This window comes from Passer montanus, unplaced genomic scaffold (assembly GCF_014805655.1).
Source record: "Passer montanus isolate IOZ18808 unplaced genomic scaffold, ASM1480565v1 scaffold28, whole genome shotgun sequence".
Taxonomy (NCBI): Eukaryota; Metazoa; Chordata; class Aves; order Passeriformes; family Passeridae; genus Passer; species Passer montanus.
In genome coordinates, this window is record NW_024367483.1 from 621508 (window position 1) to 644712 (window position 23205).

The 23205-nt window shown below is 38.6% G+C and overlaps 1 protein-coding gene across 4 annotated transcripts in view; it reads left to right on the forward strand.

Annotated features, from left to right (window-relative positions):
* Positions 1–23205, forward strand: part of EPHA3 (EPH receptor A3) — a 180569-nt gene that overhangs the window by 48429 nt on the left and 108935 nt on the right. For all 4 annotated transcript variants that reach the window (XM_039713197.1, XM_039713200.1, XM_039713198.1 and 1 more), the window contains exon 3: positions 5724–6384. In XM_039713197.1, the coding sequence (XP_039569131.1) occupies positions 5724–6384 (661 nt within the window). The remainder of the gene's footprint in view (positions 1–5723; positions 6385–23205) is intronic.

The following is a 23205-nucleotide window of genomic DNA, read 5'->3' on the forward strand; positions in this document are numbered from 1 at the left end:
GATGCTTCTGAAAGCATTTGCTCATTCTTTGATTTAATTTTTTTTTAAAAGCAGGCATCATTGTTATGGTACAAGAAATAACTAAAATAATAACAAAAATATTGCCCCACTATTTTTTGTTCCTTATCTATTTGCTAGAAAACTGAGGCATAAATGTGGGTGAGGGATATCTTCCTGTTTAGGTAGCCAGCAAACACTTTGGAGAAGTGGATTCTTCCCACTTTTGATTGACTGTGTCCTGATTATTTCTTGATAACCACTGCCTGTGCGGGTGGCTACATCCAGTTTTTGGTGCTGGGTGGTGCTTTAGGTGAAGCAGAGGGTGGTGCTGGACAACTTGATACTTCTGTTTTTGTGTTTTTATTGAACATTTACAGAAGCTGATTGTTAGGAGCTAAATGTCATGTCTAACATCGTGTGAAATAATTCCTTGAAGACACATTTTTTTCACCGGATTGCCACATCCACAGCTTTGTGTGAGATCTATCTTGGATAAATTTCCATCTCTGCAACAGCCACACTTAGAGGCTGAATTTTACCTAGTTTATTCAATGCTTGTGGAGAAAGGTGATTTTATAAAAAATATTGTTCAGTACAGATTTCAGCCACAGAGACTGTTGTGTTGAGAACTTCCCAAAAGATCTGCTTAACTTGTGAGATAAATAAGATTAAAAATTGCTTCTCCAGGAGTTATATAGCTTAGGGGAAAAAAAATGAAGCTGTAAATGCTTTTCTTGTCCAAGCTGTGGAGGGGTGTTTGAATGCTGGATTCAGATGTCTGTTAGGAAGTCAAATGTTTTCCTGCTTGTGGTGACCTTTTTACCTCACTGTGATTAAGAGGCTTTTTCTTGCTGAAGGGTGAGAATCAGCTGTCCTTACAGATATGATGATGAAGTACTCATCTCTCTGCCAGTTAGACATGGGAGGGAAAAGATGGTTTTCCTCATCTTTCTGCAATTTGGTTTGATTATTGGTTGAGTATTCCCATGATAAGGTGTGCTCTCTTGCTTCCTCAATATTGTTTATGTGTGCTTAGCTTCTGTAAGACTGTTATTTATTAAAATATTTGTTTTATTTCTCAGTTCTTTAAAATCAGCAGCATAACTGCATGGATCACAGATCTGACTGGTTTGGATTATTTGGGATAAATCTGGGGATAGTTGTATGGTAAAATGCTGGAGCTCAGTTCTTCTTGGGCAAGTTTAGTATCTGGATACTCTAAATGAGTTTCTCATCTCACCTGAACACTCAACAGACAAGATATTAATATTTTGTCTTGGTTGTAATTCTGAAACTCTTTTGCTTAGCTATGAAGAAACCCAGGTTTTAGGTTGAAGCTATGAGTGTACCAGAGTCTGTTTCTTATGAAGATTTATGTGATGGAAATGATAATTTCACTGTGTGTATAACTTAATCAGAAAACTCTTGCAATGCAACTTATTCTTTCATTTACAACTTAGGGAAAAAAAAAAAAACTTAGAAAAAACCTAAAAAACTCTGGCTAGAGCCAGTGGCCTGAGGTAATTTGATTTTTGAATGTCAAATGCAGAAAAAAAATTTCCATGGTACTTTTAAAGTTTCTTAAAATCCCAAATCAGATCATTCTCTGTCCTCTGATCTCAGCTGGTTGGTATTTATGGGCCTTGAATCAGCATCTTTGGTGATATTATGAGGAAAGTTTCCATACTGATGAGCTGCCCTGGAATGCATTCTCCTATAATATGGTCATCACAGGGATTTTGTTAATAGCAACCTTTCAGAGCTCTTGCATCCTGCTACTGTTTTGTTAAGCTTTTAAACAGCATGTGGGGAGGTTCTTTTTTTTTTTTTTACTTAGACTTGAATTATTCTAATGCTCATCTCAAGCTGGAATTTTGTACTTTGTAGTTTAACAGTTTTATAGCAATGTGATGCTGACTGAAAAAAATGGGATTTTTTTTGCAATCACACAGTTGCATATATCTTGTATTGTAAATCACAAAATATCCCTCTGTTTCTTATTGTAATTCAGACTTCTTTAAAAATTATGATGGATAAAAAGACACAAAAAGTGATGTCACAGGCAGGATGAGAGAATTGAGCACACTCATGTCCTAGATTCCCACATTGAGAGGGAGCTTTTCATTAGACTGCTCATGACATCCTGGAAACGTCCTACATTCACTTCTGTACATTTCCTTTTCTAAAGAAATTGCAAGAAATAAACCAAAGCCATAAGTCCAGCACAGTGAAGAAAATTTTCTTCTTCAGATCTTGGAGAAGAAAATCGTTTTTGGCCCAACTTTGTCACTCAGGGACATGAGTTAGACCCTCTCACTAGGGATCTGGAGGTTTTTCTCCACCACTGAAAGCAATCTCTTGTTTCCTGTCATTAACAATATCCAAAGAAGATTTTAAAAAGTGAAAAGCAAACAAAAGAACATTTTCCAAAAGCCAGATTACATGCTGGGAAGGGAGTGGTGCTATGGCACTTCTGGAAATGCTTCAAAATTATTGAAAGTGCCTGAAGACATCAGGGGAATATGACAGAAATAGTGTATAATAGTATGAATTCAGAAATTGTGGCTCACATCATCCTCTCATAGAGCCCTGACACTTTTTTATAAACAACTTCCTAAAAATTTTTGAATTTATCATTCCTATTGGACTTGGAGGAGGACAATCCTGTCATTTCATCATTCCAGAATTTAGGACTTGCCTATTAATTTCCTCTCTAACAATAGCCAAGACTGATAAATATCCATTAGTTTTGTATAGCATTGAAAAAAACTCCAGCTGGGACAACTCTGCAGTGTAATGCTTCATGGACCAGAGCTGCTCAAGATTTAGTTTTTATTTGTCACTTTAGTGTCATTTGGTTGATAATAAATTAGGCCAATATCCCTAGGTTGGGTTTGTTTTGTCCATGGCAGTAACAGGTGAGTGATCTCTCCCTCTCCTTATCTCAACCCACAAGTCTTTTGTTGGATTTTCTCTTCCCTCTCCATCTGTTTTATTATTTTCCCTGCTTAATTTCATCCCTAGAATAAGAATTTCTCTCTATTTATTATTTTTAAAGTTTTTGAAAAGAAGTTTTGTAACTATTATAACTTTGTAGAACAAGTTGAACACGTGAATTGCAAGCACCAAAATAAAAATTAAACCAAGTTACGAAAACAAGTGTTTGAGAAACCTTACTTAATGGAAAAGCCTCAATGTTTTTGATTATCTGTTTACCATTAAGATCCTTTTAAATGGCAATACAGAGGCTTACTGGGAAGACTTAAATGTATGAGCAATGCAAATGTTCTGCTTGCTTTTTACTTTGATCATGATAATTACTGAATTCCCAAATGTACTCAAATGTGGTACATGTTGGGATTTGAATGCTCTTCCTGTAGTTTTGGTGACTTATTTAATCTTTTTCTAATGAAATAGCTTAAATCTCCACAATTTTATAACTGTTAAAGTATTTTAGTCAAATTAGCACTGAGACAGTGGCATTTCCCTTCAGCAATGCTTCAGCATTAAATGATAGATCTAAAATTTTGTTGTTCAAGTAAGTGGATTAACACAGACTTCCAGGCAATTTGATCTTCATTGAAAATTACTGAAATTATAATTGCATTAAGTTATTAATTGAAACTTCTGCATGAAGAACGTAGTAGTGATGCTGCCTTTGTTGTGCAAGTCCTATATTTACATTAAAAAGTCTGTTGGATAAGAAACTTCTGGCACAAAAAAAAATATCATAAGACTTGTTCAGAAAACTAACATCTTGCTGTGGAGATGTTTTAAACTGTGCCAGTTCCTGGTTTTGTCTCAATCTCCCACTGGACATTTAAAATAGAACTGATTAGAAATTATATGGAAATTATAACCACTGAATGACTTCTGAATCAGTACAAGCTGCTTAAAATGTCTCTAAAATTTGGTTTCATTATATAATCCTATCTAGTTTCATCCAGGTGTTGTTACTCAGTATTTATTTGTCCAGGTAAGAGCTGCAGATAAATCAGGGCATCCCGCTTCACTGGAGGCAATTATGGCTCTTTGAGGCAGGGTTGGCTCAGGGCCTGTGCTTGTGCAAGGACATCTGTCAGAGGAGGGTCCTTCACTCAGTTTGGGAAGCTGGCAGAGGCTGGGAGCCAGGGTCCAGCTGCCTCTTCTGCAGGCAGCAGCTCATCCTTGTGTGGCTGGTGCCAAGCTCTCAAGTGGCCATGGACTCCAGTGTGGTAATTCTGATTTTAAAAGTCCCTGCACTGTTGGCTCTTTTTGGAAATAGATTCTGTTATGGCATGCTGCAGCATATCAGCTGCTGTAGACACATCCAAGGTTGTGTTTTAAACTCTGTTGAGCTAGTCAGGAAGAGATAAAACTTGTGTATAGTCAGGTCTGTAAAGTGAATTGCAGTAAACTTGGTTTCAATTAAAGGAAAGAGTATTTACACTGCTTTTATCTGCTGGTTTAATGACGTGGTTTAAAATCACATCTTCAGTGCTGTGTGGACAATTTCATTGTGCAGACCAGCTCTTAGTCAGATCAAAACTTCCTTAAATTAGTGGGTTGAGACTGAGAACTCTCAGATGCTACTCTAAGATATGTCCATAGTTTTTTTTTCTTTCTTCGTATATGTGTGTGATGTACATGCATTGTAAACCCAAGAAACTGTAAGCACTTCTGCACCATGATTTTTGTCTCTGTAGTGGGAATAGTTCTTTCCTCTCCTACTGTCTGCACTACACTAAAGTTCTGTAACAAAAGGTGCTTATGTAAAACCAGTAATTATTAGACTGAGATCTTCAATAGGAAATTTATATTACTTGGTTTTTGAGGGAAAATGTTTTTCTGGTAGAAATTCTTCTTTGTCTCCCTTCCTCAGGAGTGGCAGTGACTTCTTGATTCTCCAGTTTTTGTTGTGCGTTTTTCTTATTTTTTCCCTGTGATGGGGTAAATATCCCTCTTTGCTATGACTTTGGACACCAGGTAAGAACTGGTGCATGGGTAATTCTCAAGTAGGAAGCCCCTTCCTTCATGTTTTGGGTCAAGAGAGTTTGTCAGCTGATGACGGCTGTGAAAACAAACCATGACCCTGTGTTTTTCCCAAACCATTCCAGTGTCGCAACCTAGGTAGTCCACAGAAGAACCAACTAATCAAGATATGGTAAATTGGTAGTATTTCTTAATCCATTTCAACCCCAGTTTCCAGAGTTTGTTTGTCCAGAGTACATTTATCCCAAGGAAAATCAATTGTCATGCTTTGAATAAATGTAAACATGTAACATTTTATTGAGACTGTATGGCATTTCAGTTGGAGCCGTTGGCTTTTGTTTAATCTTAGAAATAAAGCTGGTTCTAGCAGTGCAAATGTGTGTTGTCCTTGAGGATTTCTTCCATCTGAGGTGAGTGTAGTTGTTGTAAAGGTGTGGAATTGTGGGTGAAAGGACAGCACTGCTTATTGTTTAGGAAGTCACCGGTTTTTAGTAATGCAAAACAGCTGTAGCATCTCTTTCATCCACCTTGAAGTAAGTTGGTAAAAACTGACTTATTAATGGGGAATTCTATGATCATTTAAGATGTTTTTAGTTTTGGTTCAACCAAACCTTATTGTTTATTTTATAGTGATGACCAAGAAAAATTGTTTTTGCTTTTTCACAGCTTTTGGTCTAAATCTTATTTTTGTTGGTATAATAATTAATCTAAAAACATTTTATTGATTTTATTTTTTTATTTTTTTAATCCAGTGGGAAGAGATCAGCGGTGTTGACGAGCATTACACCCCGATCAGAACTTACCAAGTGTGCAATGTCATGGATCACAGCCAGAACAACTGGCTGCGGACGAACTGGATCCCGCGCAACTCGGCCCAGAAGATCTACGTGGAGCTCAAGTTCACCCTGAGGGACTGCAACAGCATCCCCCTGGTGCTGGGCACCTGCAAAGAGACCTTCAACCTCTACTACATGGAGTCTGACGATGACCACTTGGTCAAGTTCAAGGAGCACCAGTTTACAAAGATCGACACCATCGCGGCCGACGAGAGCTTCACCCAGATGGACCTCGGCGACCGAATCCTCAAGCTGAACACGGAAATCCGTGAGGTGGGGCCCATCAGCAGGAAGGGCTTCTACCTGGCCTTCCAGGACGTGGGCGCCTGCGTTGCCTTAGTGTCGGTGCGGGTGTACTTCAAGAAGTGCCCTTTCACCGTCAAGAACCTGGCCATGTTCCCAGACACGGTGCCCATGGACTCCCAGTCGCTGGTGGAGGTGAGGGGCTCCTGTGTCAACCACTCCAAGGAGGAGGAGCCCCCCAAGATGTACTGCAGCACGGAGGGAGAGTGGCTGGTGCCCATCGGGAAGTGCTTGTGCAACGCTGGCTACGAGGAGAGAGGCTTTGCGTGCCAAGGTAACGATGCCCTGCGTGCCCGGGGCTCTGCTCTGGGCTGGGGCTCCCCCTGCTCCCTGGGTTGGGTTGTGCTCCTTCTCTCCAGGTTCTGGATCTCTGCAGAAATATCAATCACTTAGGTGGGAAAATTGCTGTGGAAATGGGGTTGGTTCAAGCTGTATTAATGAAGTAATTTGCTAAAAATATTTGGTAAGAGTCAAAAGCTGATTTTTAGTAACATATTGTGCAGCAAATCTAGCCTCTCCTACCACTCTTGGACCTTCTTCCAGTTTACAATCGTTTTCTAAAATGTTTGTGTCAAAAAAGTGATTTTTTTCCTTGTCTTTTTGTCTTCTGAACTTTGTGTCTTGATATATGACTTTTGCCAATGAGCTGTGTTGATTAATTGGTTGGTAAAAAACATGTTGTATTGCTCCTGTAGCATAATTACTAAATGCAGATACACTTGGAAGATTAATAGTTAAAGTTCATTCATAAATACTCATGTATTTTAACTCAATTTTCTCCAAACTTTCAATTTCTGCAAACTGTGGTTATGTGAATGCTCCCAAGAATAAAAGTACACTGGGGATTTGGATTTTTTACAGAAATGGTCTTTCAAATCGTAGAGAAATGCATGTTGTACTTACTAAATTTAGTATCAACCAAGATGATAGCAGCTAACATTTTGATGCTTTTTATAAAATTACATTTTGAAATTTGATTCAGTCTTTTCACAGTGTGCCTTGAAGGGTGTTGGCTGTGGCAAGGGGACTTCTGTTAAAAGCATAAGTAAAAATTAAACAGTAATGTCTGGAAATCACATGGTTGGAAGCAGAATAACTGAGATGTTTACTGTGGGGTGTGTGTATGTGTAGAACAGAAATTTAAGGTATTCTGAACCTGTTTGGGACAGTGCCTACTCCTTTTTAATCAGTCCTACAGCAATACTTATGTCAAACAAGTAAGTTCTGGGGAGTTACTGAGAACCAAACAAACCATAGCCATGACTTTTTCTCAGAAAATGGCAGGTGAACATTTGGGGGAAGGGGTAAGAGTGTTCTTGCTTTGACTTTTCTTTTAAGTAGATTTTAAATGATCTTTTGCCCTTGAATAAATTGAGTAGCCAGGTCTGAGGATGCTTTTCTGGGGTTGGATACTGTTATTTATTAAAAAACAAAGTGAGCTCTTCTGTTAAGGGCTGAATTCAGGGGAGGATATTTTATTGTTCAGAAATGCTTTATCCGGGACCTCCTACAGCTCCACTTAGAAATGCTAAAACATGAGTGAATCCTTTATCCTCTGTGTATATTCTTGCTTGTTACAGAGCCTGTGTTGCTGTAAATGGTTGGAAGCTGTTGGTTTATAGTTTCAGTCACATGTGAGCTTAGAGGGACTACAACTGAGCAAAAGTAAAGCTAAATAAATTAAACTAAACTTTTATTAAAAACAAGTTCTCAAATGCTTGAGGCACGCAAGGCAGCTCCTACTGAGTTCTGCAGAGAAAATCAGACCATAGAATGAATATATTTTTCTGGTTTGGTTTTTTTTCTTCCTCACTCAGTGTTGATCAAGGGGGCTTTATATGATGAAGCCATTAACAATAGCAACAGGTCCTTCTGGTTTATTCTGTTTTAACATAGAATGTTCTGCTAACTTTTATTGGAAGTCATATTGATCAGATCCTTTCAGTGTGCTGTGATTGAAGTGGCTCTTTAAAATCAGGAACTCAAAACTTGATGTTTGTTGGCATCAGTGGTGCAGCAGGAGTTGGAAAATTCAGAAAACCTCTTCAGCTTTGACCTCAGGATCAAGGTTGCTCCTGAATCTTTCCTTTTCTTTTTCTTCTCTCCTTCTCTTCCTCTATCTTTTAGGGTTTTAAGGATTTTTGTGTTTGTTTGGGGTTTTTTGTTTTGTTTGCCTCTATCTTTTAGGGTTTTAAGGATTGTTGTGTTTGTTTGGGGATTTTTGTTTTGTTTGGTTTGGTTTTGGTTTTTTTGGGTTTTTTTTGTCATTGAAAGGGCAGTAGAATCAGGATTGTGGCAATGGAACCCCAAAATGGTGTTACAGCATGGGCTGGAATGAAGGCATAACTTAGGAAAAGTAAGTTTCAGTTGAAGTCTGAAGGAGTAATTAGTAGCAGAGGTTATTGTCTTTCCAGTGGCTGAAAACATTTAAGAGCTTCTCAAGCTCAAGATCTTAAGAGATGACTACTTGATCCAGTGTTCAGACTGTTTCTGATTTTGTTTGTTTCCATAATGCTGGTTTCATAAACAATGTCATTTTGCATTAGCAGGAGATTATCACTGAGGACTAAAATGGTATAAGATCAGCCTGTTTGAATTCCATTCAGAACAGCTTTTCTTTGTACTTGGAAAATAAGGCATAGTCATGGCCTCCCAAATAACGCAAATGTCACCAATTTCCTTGACTGCTTTCTTTCCTCTGCATAACCAAGAAAAGTCAACATAAACTCAGACCATTTTTTATTACTGGTGCATATTTTTATAACACATTTGTGTGTAAGCTGTGAAAAGCCAGCTCAGCTGATGGGTTCTTTCTGTGTGGAATATTGTTCTGCTCTGGATCCTGTTGACTGATTTTTTCCTGTACAGCAGCAACATCCCTACCTGTCAGTCAGCAAAAGAATTTCACTGTGACCATCCTTGTCCTCTTTATTGTGTGTTTGTGGAGCAAAGATTTCCCAAAAATGATACACTTGAGGTTAACAGCTTAAGATTTAATTTAAGCAAGCTTGAATGCTCTTTTGAAGGCTTCCAACAGGTGACCCTCTAGACCAAAACCAAATTTTCTGGCTCTGGTTATCAAATGAAAAATTTAAATTGGTGGGCCTGAACAGAATGACTCAAAAAGTACAGAATAATATTTTCTGCATGGTGTTGTTTCAAGGTATAGTTCTAAATTTTAGTTGCTGGAATTGAGTAAGTCTGAACTGTATGTTTCCTATGTAATGCTGTGTAATAAAGTTGTAAGTTTTAATCATGAGTGACTGATACATTTTCTATAACAAAGCCAGAAGGAAAAAGAATGTAACCCAACAGTTTTTCCTTATGTGTTTAACTTTTAGCTATTAATCAGGGGGATTGAATGGGAGAAAAGGGAGTGAGGGGTAAAGGAGGGAGAGGATAAGTTCACCCACTGTGCCTGGTTATTGCAAAAATGACTTCACAAAATTTCCCCTAACACTAAATTTTTCAGTGCTTCAAGTTGTGCGGTGAGCATCTCCTGAATCATATTTCTCTCTCTGAGTTTCTGGAGATATGAAAGGAATGCCATCTGTGGCTGCTAAATCTGAACCATCACATCCATTGCTTAATTCTTTGAGTGGAATGACTGCTGCACTTGAGGTAAAAATATGTAAAACATCATTAATACCAAGGAAGCAAAGCATTTCTCCAGACTTCTTTTTTTCCTCTATGCTTTAAATAACCATTTTGTCTCTGCATAAGTAAATCTAATTTTTTCTTTTCTAGGTCAGTAGGAAAAAAATATGACTTTGCATGTAAAGATAAAAAGATACTGTGAGGAACTACTCAATTTTGTGCAAGTGAAAAGAGAAAGAAGACAGAAATGTTTTTTGCAACTGCAAAGTTTCCCTTGGAATTACTTGAGTGGCTTGGATGTGTTACACTGCAAAAAAAGTGTGGCCTTAACTCTTAGACTCTTCACAGGAGAAATTACATTTAATATTTGTAGGCACTGATCTTATGGAGATCGTACAATATAATAATGGAGCTATCAAAAAGTTTCCTTTTACATGAAATCTGGAAAAACTGAGTATTCAGATTTTTAAAGCAGAGGTCTGAGATGTGTTTTTTATTCCTTTGGTTTGTATTGTTTTGATTTTAAAAAGCAGGAGAGATCCTTTTTAAAAGGACTCTTAATCTTTCAAGCTGGTAAACTAAAATGACAGCAGCTATAAATTATGAATCACTTTATTTGTAAAATATTCATTGTTTTGATCCACTTTATATTCTGTAAGTACATAAACAGAGCACAGCAGTGAAGGATTTACCTTCCTGCTTAGAATTTATTTAACTCTTACAAAAGTTATGTCCAACATGTCCAGATGATTTTCATGGGAGAAGAATTATGTTGCATTCAATACTTCCTAAACATCCCAGTCAACTTTTTATGTAACATTTTCTTACTGTTACAAATTTGGGAAATATTCTCCAATTTGTTCCTAGTAGATATAAAAATGCAGGTTTTTAAGGGAAAATTTATTTGATACAATGTTGTGATTTTTTGACCACATTTGTCACAAATCCTGAAGAAAAAAGAATTTCTGAAATTATTAGAAAAGAGGGGTTTTTCTGGTACAATACAATGCACATTCTTTCATATATGTAAAAAAAGTATTCTTTCAGCACTTTTAGTTTCTTGAAAAAGCCTTTACTAAATTTCTTGGAGATTGTGATAGAAGTATTTAAAAACATGATTATAAATACTACTATAAAGTTTTTAACAATCAGTGATCAGGAAATTGAATGTAACATTACTGTTGAGTGTTCCTAGAAAACTTAGCAATACATCTCTCCAAGCTGTTCAGTACTACAGTGTCAATATATGGCAGGACTAGATAATTTAAAATTGAATTTTTGTATTTAAAACCAGATGGAAAATAGAAAGATTCCCTCAGAAATAATGGAAATATTTGCAATAATGTTAATGACTCATAAAATACAAGTTAATATAGTTGTATGTTTGTTGAATCCAGATATGTTACCACTTTATAAGTGTTTGCTCTGCCACTTTGTGGGTGTGTTGGCAGTTTTTAACTTGTCTCCCTTGCCTGCTTTTCAAGCAACACAATGACCATCCCACTCCAAACCCTGACAAGACAACTCCTCAAACACCCCACTGGAACCCAGGCTCTCTCCAACTTAACAACTTTGTGAAACATTTATTTGCTCTTATCCACACAGAAGTATTTGCCTTAATTCTTTGACACTCACCTGTTCAAGAGCTGAATTGGTGTGCAGGATTTTCTGCAGGAATCCTCTGGATGTCTGTCACAATGACCATCCCACTCCAAACAAGACAACTCCTCAAACTCCCCACTGGAACCCAGGCTCTCTCCAATTTAACGACTTTGTGAAACATTTATTTGCTCTTATCCACACAGAAGTATTTGCCTTAATTCTTTGACACTCACCTGTTCAAGAGCTGAATTGGTGTGCAGGATTTTCTGCAGGAATCCTCTGGATGTCTGTCCCTGAGAATCCTAAGGGATCTCCCTGGCATTTCCTTAACCTTTTCTCTGGAATGGGTTCCCTTCTTTGGAAGTTTTCAAAAGATTAAAGGCTAAATAATGAGTATCATCCTCAGCACGTTTTGCTCACCATGCCTTGGGTGATTTTTCAGTCTTGGAGTTGCACGAAGGTTGCATTGGCAGTGACAATTCAGGGAAATGTTTCCATTGAAAGCTTTTTCCATTGGTTTCTCTGCCCCTGGCAGAGTTTATAGAGCATTTGACAATCCCTTATTAATTCCAGAGTGGGACTTATAAAGGCTAACAGGGGTTTGCATTAGCCCTGGCAGCTGGCACTAGGCTTTAAATAGAGAGCAATTGCAGCAAGAGCTGTGAGTTTTGATAACACTCAGCTCTGAAAGCGCTCTCAGAGTAAGGACCATCTTGAAAGATGAGTACAAGACGAGGAGAATCTTCTCTGAGTCTGCTGCTCCTCAGCGTGAAGCTCAAGATGTTGTCAAAACACGCTGTTGGCAGACATCTAAATAACCAGCAATTGATAGCAGACTTTATTGAAACACTCAGACTGTGGGAGAAGTAGCAGCATTTGCTTTTTCTTGGATGACAAACTCAATAACATTCAGTTCATTTGTAGTGTCTCGTCCTCCTTGCGTTTGAAATTCTGTTATTCTGTCTGAAATTCAGTATTACTCTTTATGCCGCGCCAGGAAAATAATAACTTGGACTTCACACAGCCTGTTAAGGGAGAGAAAATACAAAGTTCACTGCCTAGAGTTTGTTTGTGGCTTCAGCTTTAAGTATCAGATACCCTGGCAATTAGTGTAGGTGTTGTTCTGAGGCAGGGATAGCCCTAAATGATGACAAATCCTTCCCAGGTCAAGGAGGTGAACTGTTTCACCATCATGGCTCTGTGGGTTCAGTGCTTGTCTACTGTAAGGTTAAAATTTGATGTGATAATTTAGAACAGCTGCTCTTTGACAGGAAGATTCACTTTCAGCAAGGGAAGAAAAAGCCATATGGTAAAAGCTGATGCTGTGCCAGGCCTGAATAGCTGCAGAAGTGATACAGGACAGTTCTCTTCAACAATATGCTTGAAATAAGGCATTTTACTTGCCATTGTTCTTTCCAATCCATGTGCTTTTTTTGAATTGTAATTTAACTTTTAAAACTTTTTACAAGTACTTTTTTCCTAGCTATTTTCATATAATACTTTTTATTAACAATGGTGGTTAATTGACAGAAAAGGGTGAGGGGCTTTAAAAATACACAGTTTATTCATAGCCATATCCAGACCACTCTTTGTACTCTAAAAACATATCAGTTTTATAGAATGATTGCTTCAAAATTTTCAAGTGAATTACCATGTATTTTTAGAGGCTGTGTTCCACACTTGACTTTAGATGCTTTTAGCAGAGTAATTCACTCTGTAATTGTCTTTCCTTCTCCTAAAAAAAAAAGATAAAATCTCTGAGGTGATTCTAGTAAAGCAGTAAAATATGTTGAAATGGTCATCTGTTACCCAGCTGAGCTAAGAAAAGACCTAAAGTGTGGCAAACATACTAAAGTCAAATATTAAACATGTTCTTTGATGTTTTGCAACCCTATACGGAGGTCACTCAGGCAGAATTTGACCTAACCTGACCAGCCCCTTTGTCTCTGTAAGAGGTAATTCTGACATTTAGGTATGCACATATAGAATTGTTTATTTATAAGTGTCTTCTAGCAATTTTTAATGCCACATTAATATTAGGATGGTGTAGAATCCAGTAAGTAAAAATTCCTTCTTTGTTTTCCTAATGAAGAGCATAATGTAGTCCTTATTACTATTATAAAAATAAATACAAGCAAATTATTCAATAATATACAATTGAGATTTAACAGGAGCATCTCCAGCTGCTGTAATGTGCCTCTTTAGATGCCAGAACAACTTGAACTCTCTGAAAGCCTGAGATTTTTTTTTCCTGATTTTGGTAATGTGATCCTAATACTGAGATGACAGCTCTGGGCAGTTTATTTTAAGAAGCTACTCTTCAAATCTGCTCTAGGAGTTTTCAGGTTTTGCTCCCAAAAGGATACAATGGAAAACTGAAACAGGGCTGAGGGACTGTGACTTGAAGTGGAGTCAAGGTGTATTAACCACGAGCATGAGATCACTGCTGCAGCTGCAAAAGTGGAGTTATCCTGGGCAGGAGGAGGAGGAGGCTGGGTGGGAAGAAGGCATTTTAGCTGAAGTAGCTGGTTAGAAACCTCAGGTAACCACAGCTAATGAACCTTCATCTTCATTAATTAACCAACCATTCCTTCAGCTGCTACTTTTATGCAGTGTGTAATATCTCTGGCTTTTTTGACTTTGGGTGTCCAGAGCCTTCACCTCGAGCTCATAGGAATATTTGTAAATGTAGAGGATGGAATTTTGAAGACATTAAATTTTTATGTGTGTGTGGCATTTAACAAGCAATGCCAGTCTTGTTTCTCACCCTGTGTGAGGGGATGAACTGGCAGTGAAATTAGCAGTAAAAGAGGAATCAGCTTCTGTGTCTCTTCTCTGCCCACACCAACCACAGCACATGGTGGAAGAAAGCTAAGAGTGTTTCTATAAGAGGGTCAGAATAAGAAAGAGAATAGAGAGAAAAAAAATCACCATAATAAATAAAATATACTTATTTCACTGAAACGTTAATGCTGAAATTAGTAGTCTCAAAAAAAAAAAAGTTGTTACTAAGTAAGAGGCTCTCCTGAGAAAAAAAAAGGAAAACTGATTTTAGTTCAGACAGGAGTATGAGTCAATGGTGTCTTTAAAGGAGGATGTAAATATCTATGCAAGTTTAGTCTGTGCTCAATTGCTAAAGATATTCATGTTTCTGGGGAGAAAAAATGTGGTGACTGCTTCAAGTCTGTGTTTGGGTAGGTCTCTGTCACAGTCTCACATGGGATTGGTCTGCAAATAAAATATTAAATTGTCATAATGACTGTGTTACACTGAGAGATTTAAAGCTGATGTTAGGTGCAGTAAGCAGTGACACATTTGTGTTTCAGGGAGCCCTGCCTAAATGAACCTGGACTAGAAAAGGTTTGCTGTTTTCTCCAGAGCCTTCCTCTCAGAGGAAGGTGTGAATTGTCTCTCTGAATTTTGTCTGACCAGCATTTTAATAATGTTTCTCTGATTTTTCTTTGTGTCACTGAATTTCCAAGGGCTCTGAGTGTGTACCTAGCAGTTTCTCAGAAATTATGGAAACAACTTGAGGGGGTGGACTGGAAGATCTCCAGAGGTTCTTTCCAACCCTGACAATTCTATGATTCTGTGAACTCGAAAGCCAAAAGACTGTGCCTTGTTCTGAACTCAGTGGACTGGGGGCTTTTTTTTGAGCTTGAAAAGCCTTTGTCCAGTGGATTTATCACTGCTCTTCAGCGTCCTCAGTAAAGGAACATGAAATAAAGCACTTGTCAGTGATGTGACATAGAAACCATGGTTGCATCCATGGCTTCCCTTTGTAGGGATGACTCAGAGGTGCAGTTTATCATCCCCATCCTTTGGGAACAGCTGCTTCATGCCATATTCATGGGCAAGCTGATGCTGTGGCCAGGGAGGAGGTGTGTGTGTGCAGCAGAGCTCTGAGTCCTCCTCTCCCTGCTTTCTTTGGCCTTCTAGAAGGTGAGAGGAAGTATCCGGTGATGGATCCCTCAGAGGCTTGGAGGAAGAGGGTAGCAGAGCTTTTTGGGCTGGGTAAAAGTTAATCCTTGCTTGCCCTCACACTGCAGCCATGCTCCTGATCCGTTCTAATCCACAGCAAAGCTGAAATGTGATGGCAATAACACAGCTCACAGGAGTTTTCACTCAATTGGATTTTGAGTTTTGCCTCTGATCCACAGCTGCAGTGTGATAACAACCTAACCTTTTAATTTTTAATCTCTTCCCTGAACAAGTAGGCCCTGCTTCCCCCCAAAAGTTAAATACTAGTCTTTAATTGAAAAATACACAAAGCACTGCCAAATCCTGTGGTAAAAGCAGGTGTTCAGGCACAAGCCTGTTTAGTAAAGAGCTTATTTAAACATGGATTAAAGGCTTCTTTGGAATTGAATGTGTTGGTTTTTTTCTGTGCAATAATTACTTTCTAGAGCTTGTGTGTTTAAATGACTGCCTTAAAACCTAACATGCCCTCTATCCCAAATTCTCTCATAATTAGGGATTATTCTATAGCTTGTCAGTTATCCATCTGCTGGGGAGCTTCCTTGTCTGACATCCACAGATTGCAGTCATTCAACCTACAGGTGTTTTCTTGGTTTTGTATGGTCTGGAGGAAAGAAGTCTCAGGGGAGACCTCTACCTGAAAAGAGGCTGTGGCAAGGTGTGGCCTCTTCTCCAGGGAACTGCAGGACAAGAGGAGACAGCCCCAGGAAGGTTCAGGTTGGCCAGCAGGAAGAGTTTTTCCCTGAAAGGGTGAGCAGGCATTTGGCTGGGCTGCCCAGGAAGGTGGTGGAGTCCCCATCCCTGGCAGAGTTCCAGAAATACCTGGACATTTCAGTGCCGTGATTTGGTTGGGCTGGAGGGTGTTTGGTTAAAGGTTGGACTGGATGATGCTGGAGGTCTTCTCCAACCTTGGTGATTTCGTGATTCTCTGCTCCCCTGAGTTATTTTTCTAGGCACATTGGGTTCTATCTGTGCTCCTGCCTCCTGCATTCATCTTTTTGCTAGATTGGAGGTTTGAAGGCAGGGAGGGGGTTTTATCCTGGCTCAGTTTGGTCAAGTCTATCAGATTCCCAGCCCTCCAAACACTTATGAACACAAGGTTATGCATTCATAACCTTGCTGTGGGATTCAGGTGATTTTGTGGGATCACCTGGGAGACTGTGCAAAAGGTTTCTGGGAGTTAGGACTTAGGAAATTCTCTTGACGTCTTAGAGGTGATGTGTTTTGATACAGTTAAGCCTTTTGGTCTTCCCTTGCAGATTGTAAATCTGCTTTGGGGCATTTCACTTTGTTTTGTGGTGTTTGATGATGTGTTTGTTGACTTCCTATAGACTGTTTTCATTACTTGAAAATCTGTCTGTGACCAAAGGTTGACTTAAAAACAACTGGAGGAATAAACAGTATTATATATTCTCTCTGCAAACAATTTAGAAACACTTACTGGTTTTGGATAACAGTCACGTCCTGCAGTAATTTGAGAAGGTTTCTAGCTGAGGGAAAAAAGAAAATGTATAATTTTTCCTTCCACCAGTAATTGTGAAGATTTTAGGAGTGAGATGTACTTGACTGTTAGGTACTGGAGACTCTTGGATGTGAGCAGAATCATTCACACCAGGTCCCATTAGGAGTCCCCTTTATGTCAAGTTGAACACGTGAAGAGATGTGACAACTGCGATTTTGTGTAAAGATTGAACAAAAAAAAAACATTTATGAAGAGAACTGTTGGTAGATGTATTAAGCATTCCCATTGGAGAGTCATCAAAAGCATGCCTGCGAGGCTTTCTCTCTGAGGCAGGGAAATGTTTCCTAATAAATAAAGGCTTGTTCATTCTGAGGGAATTCATTGGAAGAGAAATGAGTAGAAATGACCAGTGGCTCTGGGAGTGCTTTTCCCTGAGGAGCAGGAGCAGGTTCTCTGCATCAGAAGCCATCCCTAGGGTCAGAGCATTCCTTCCTCCCTTCATGGCTGTTAACATAACTTTCCACCTTACCTTCTCACGCTGTGATGGACCCGAGGAGCTCTGCCCAGGCTGCTTTTCCTGCCTGTGTGCTGAGTTCCTGATTTGGTAAGAGGCAGAGGGTAGTGGGGAAGGCAGCTCTCCCACCTCAGAGCTGGCAAGCCCTCGGGCTCAGGATTGATGCTCGTGGCTGGCTCGCAGTGGGAGCCACTGGAAGCCGTGACAGAGACAGATGATGGCACACCAGAGCTGCCAGCTGAAAATGGCAGGGGCCCCAATGAGCAGGAATGCTTTCCTCATCAGCAGAGCTTGAGTTTTGCCTCCTGTGAAGGTGGGATATTGGGGAATAGCTGCCTGGTGGAGGATGTATTTTCTTTTGTCTTTACATTTTAGATGCTAAGACTCTAACCACATTCAGGGTTGCTGCTTCTGCTGTCACTGAAATCAGTTGTGAAGTTCCCGTTGGTTTAATGGGAAGAAGAGAAGAATTTCAAACAATTAGCTCTTGGATAGATGAGAATGCGTAGCTTTTTGATAAAATGCCGTTCCTCTTGAACAACATATCTTTCTACAGTCAGGAATGCAGTGCAATACATTAGTGAATAAATTTTTGTATGTGTGAAATACAAAATAAAAAAAAAATACAAATCAGATCCTGGAATTTGCAAAATTATGAATTAATTGTTCAGCTAATTTACCAAGTGAAGATTTTTAGCTTTGCCAGTGACTCATAATCACTTCTTTGTACTGTGATTTAAAGTACAAGACAGTTGGTGTGCTAATAATATTAACCAAGTGGGATTCTTTTAGATTGCAGCCTCTATAACTAACATCAACATGAACTTTGAATTATTTCAATGAAATATATACCATTTGTGTGCTATTAATTCTAGTGAATGTTATACAATTAGAAAACAAAAATGCGTCACTTTACTAATAGCTGGAGCCCAACTTTCAAATGATCAATTGAATAAACAATATGTAATTAAAGAGATTCTTTAGCACATATTTAATCTAAAAATAGTATCTCCCAAAACAATAAAAAAGCAGCATTTGGGCTTCACCAGCAAGTGTTTGCAATAATTTTCTGTGTTCAAATTTAATTTTGTCCAGCTGAAACTTAGGTTAGACTGTAGAAAGCTATGTACAGCCCTCATTATTCAGGATACAGCCCTGCCATTGAGAAACTTAATGCAATGTTTGTACATCAAGGCTTTATAAAAAAAATAAATAAATGTTTTTTATCAGTTACAAAAAATATTCACCAGTGGCCCACACATGTTTTGTTACAGAAGAATTATGATAACCTGAAGGCTTTGTTTTTATTGCTTTTGGGTTTGTATTTTACAGAGTCTTCGTGGTCCCAGTTTCATTACAGCTAAATGCATGAAAAATGCTCCAATTAGCAATATATGGAAATGGTTTGCAAATGGTTTGCTCCTTCCCTGTAATTTAGGAGTTTGCATAAATTACTGCATTCACAGGACTGAACTTCCAGCGTGCCTGAGGGCTTTGGGTCTGGGCTTCTGGTTCAAATCAGTGTATGCAATACCTTAAGAGAAAACCTGTCTTTTTCTGCCTTGTTTTTTGATCTTGATGTATATTTTCTTTCTGTCGTACCTATATCTCTATACATATATATATATAGGGGGAGAGAGAGAGAGAGAGAACTGGAAGTCTGTTCTCTTTGCATGCCTTGAGAGAGCAATTTGCAAAATACAGAACAGGGAGATTTATTTGAAAACATATGGAAACCATGGGGGTGAAGCCTGAAGAGGCCACTTGGCCCAGCATGGGATGCTCCACCTCAAGCTGAACAGAAGCTGCTGCATCAGGCTGGGTGACCCCATGCTGGGGCATGCAGGAGCTCAGCTTAGTGACCAGGGAAATCTGGCTCTCAGTCCACTGTCCATAAAGCCAAAACTTGCCAAAACATAGAAGAATTTTGCCTAATGCGAGTTATGTAATCAATAAACAATGAAACAAAAAGCAATGAATAACAGTTATACGCTTCATCTAAAAAAACATAGTATTAAAGGAAAAAAAAGGCATGTACGTAAATTTAATTGAATTGATGAATTGATTTGTTGGTGTAAATAATAATTGATGCTTATAAATGTAGGATGTCTGTTTTAAAACTCTGTTTTAAAGAATAAGCTGTCAAGGCATGTGCAGTGAAGAGAAAGCTTGGTGCAGAAATAAAGTGTTAGAATTATGTAAAACCTCTAGAAGGTCTTGTGTCTGTAGCCAAAAAAATGTTTGTTTGCTGGGCTCAAGCTGAACTGTGACTAGAATACTTAAATTTTAGCTTTTCTTAGGCTGGTTTTTCATGACTGAAGCTCATAAGTCACTTAGAGCTTAAAAGTAATTATTCAAATAATGCAGTAAATTATTATGAACTGAATGGGTGGGTTTCTAAAATTACTTTATAGTTTGTGTCATCTCAGCTTAGTTCATAAGTGTTATGTATTTTTTATGAGAGCTGAAATGTTCTCTTTTTAAGTGGCAGTCTCTTGCTCTTCTCTTTAATTCTGACTTATGAGTTGTTTTAATCAGATGCCAGTTCCTGGCAGATTTGTTGAGCTGAGGTGCTCAGTGTTGTCCTCTGCAGTTGGGTTTGTAGCTGTCTCCCTCCAGTCTCTTTATTCTTTTTTAATGTCCAGTGGTTGCACAGCTCACCCATACTCCTATTTTTTCTTCCCCCTTGATACAATATTTTCTTATTACCTGGATTCAGCTGAGCTCAGGACCTGTCTGGGTGTAGCTCATGCTCCTCACTCAGGACAATCACTGCTTCTAGAATTTCTGATAAATACCCCTCAGGGGCTGTTCTGAGGGAAGGTGACTCTCTAAGAATAGTATTGATTATTACTCCCTAACCTTCTTCACCCTATTCCTGATTTAAGTGAGTTGAAAGGATCACTGCTACAGAATCAGCCAGTCTGCTGAGTTTCAGACCTGATGTCTGCAGACTAGAGAAGTCATTTCCCAGTTTTGGGAGCTCTTTTTTTGATGTGCTGCCTCCTGCCCTGAGTTGAGCTTGCCTTGGTCCCAGGCATGCTGGGGACAGGGCTGGGGACAGTGGTGACACCAGTGTGACCACAGGACAAGGCAGGCAGCACTAGCACTGCACAGGTGGAGCTGTCAGCTCAAAGCATTTGGGGTACCTGGTTACTAAAGGGGTGGGCACAGTGCACCCCAAAAGGGTTAAAGATGTTAAATTCCTGTAAGGGCTCAAGTTATTTCTATGTCGTCTCTTTTGTTTCTCTATTTTGTAAAATTTGCCTGCCATATAAAGGTCCACAGAATCTGGTGGTGGTTGTAGAAAATGTATTTTTAGTGACGATGGACCAAGCCACAGCTTTGTGTTATGGAAATCCTTTAGCTTTGTTAAATGAGAGATTTCCTGCTTTCCCTGCATCTCAGTGGAGAGTGTCTCATTCATATTTCATCATGCTGATGATTATGTTTGCAAAGAAGTCTCTTTGTTTAATGATCAATCAGGGAATTTAATTCATTAATCTGAAAGCACTCTGAAGCACAATAAAACATCATCTACATTTTACAAATAGAGCACTAAAATAGGAAAAGATGCAGTTGCTTGGTCACATAAATCTGTGAACAGCAGAACTCAGATTTCTTGAGTCTCATCTCTCTGCTTGCTTCATGAACCGTGGCCACCTCATCACTGTTTGGGAATGATAAATGCCTCCCATTTATAGGCACATATGCATGTTCTGGTCATGCAGTAAACAAAGGGGCCTTTCAGTATTAATGAAAGAATTCACAAGAGGCCAAGCCTGTGGTCCTCGTGCAGACAAAACTCTTGTGGGCTTGTGTCAGAATTCTGCTTTGAATGATTGCTAGACCAAGCTCCTAATGTGTGTTTAAACCTTCTCAGGGGAGGAACAGAGCTAGCATGAAACAAAGCAGAAGTGAGGGTTTGGTTTGGTTTTTTCCTTCAGAATGAAAAAGAATAAATGTAGCATCACTATGGATGAGATCATATGAGAAAGCCCCTTGCAAGAGAAGTGAGGTGACTTTTGCTGTTCCTAAAGTGGTTTTCTTTAGGTCACTGAATAAGTTTTAACTTTCATAACTCATCTGCCCAGTGGCTTGGTGTTATTTGCTCAAATATTTATGTAATAATATAATGGGTGCTATTTTTTATGATTGTACTTAAGATAAAAGTTTAGTGAAGGTTCTCACATTCTGTGTTTCTGCAGGCACATTAGTTGTGCTGTGGTTTTGAAATTTAAGTTTCAAATCAAATTTCTCAAAGATCTTTTCCAAATTAAAATGAGCTATTCGAGAGGAATCAGAATAAAATAAAATATATTTGAAAATAAAAAATTAGGCCATGTATCATAAAGTACTTTCAAAGAGGATATAGGGAAAGTTTATTCCTTATCTCTAGATTTTGGGTTTAGTTTTATTTGTTAGTTGGTTACTTGGGGTTTTTTGGTAATTTAAACACACTCCAAAAAATGAGCATTTTTGAAATACCAGGTGGTAAGCTTCCAATAACCTGATTTTTAAGGATGACATTTATGGATGTGTACGCTCCAGCATAGGTAGTTCATTGACTTTCTCAGTCACCCAAATATTTATGCACATGCACACATCCTGTCAGTTTTGAGGAGGGATTTCAGTCTTGATAGACCAGTATTTTTGAGCAGAAAATTGTTTGGTGAAGGATTTTTCAATCAGCTCTAATCTTGCATATCTGAGTAGCTTTGAAGTCACTCTGATTTTGGAAAAGAAATACCTGTCCTGTTTAAATATTGAATGTTCCTACTGAAACCATCTCTGGCCAAAAAGGAATGGAAGCCAAATTCAAGCAGGGATGACTTCCCTGTTCCTAAAGGTATCATAGTTTTAAATTGGCATCACTGGTCACATTAGTAAAGGTGTCAACTCTTCAATTAACTACTAGTGCCTACAAAGTTTGAGGTAAGAGTTTTATCTCCTGGGAAAGAGAAAATTCCCACCTTTCCATTCCCATTTCTGCTTCTATCCTAAGAGTAACAGAATTAAGGATGCACTCCTTCGACTTCCTACTAATGTAAATTATCCATAATATGTTAGGGTGTGAGATAATGGTTTTGTCCTCGCATCTGTCGTTATTTCCTTACTTAAACCTGTTTAATTATTGTATAATTGCACTTTAAGCTGTAGTACTGGTAGCCTTGAGTCACTGGGGATGCTGAAAATGCTGTCAAAGATTATTAAATATAAAGGCAACATCTCTGGCTCAGGAAGTCCCTTTACCACAAATACCTGGAGTGCAGGGAAATATTCTGAGGAAGCATCAAAACCCATTTGTCTTCTTGCTGTACTCTTTTCAGGCAGAGGCAGTTACAAAAATAGTCTCAAGTAACAATAGAATCTCTGTGGATTCTGCTCTTACTTTATGAAATACTTTTTGTAGTAGTTTTTACACTTGTAAAGGTATTGGCTATGAAATATTATCCTTAAAGAAGAAAAATAGCTTTGCTTCAAAGTGACATTGAGAGTAAGCAGATGTAAATGCAAAATGGGTGTTAAGTAGAGAAAGAAAAGTAGCACCAGAGGTGTTGAGTCTCAGTTTGTCTCTAAAATTAACTGGTATTTTATGTGTTCAGTGCCATGGTTCCTATGCTATCCATCGGTGGTGCCCAGTATATGAATATTAAAAGGGTAATACTGAACCAGCTCAGGTTTATGATGTGAGTTACTCTTCCATTTACACCACTGGGGTCAGACCCTGGTGTGCATTCATACTTCCAACATACTAAATCTGAACTTCAAAAACTGGACACCAAAGGGTCTCCTCCCATCCCCATCTTTTTTGATGACAGAAGCTTGTGGATCTCACATGAGCCTTGATTTTGGTGGAACTGAAACCTTCTCCTGTGTTTGATAAATGACTCTCGTGCTAATCAAGCACCAGGAGGCAGGAAGGAGGATATCAAGTGAGT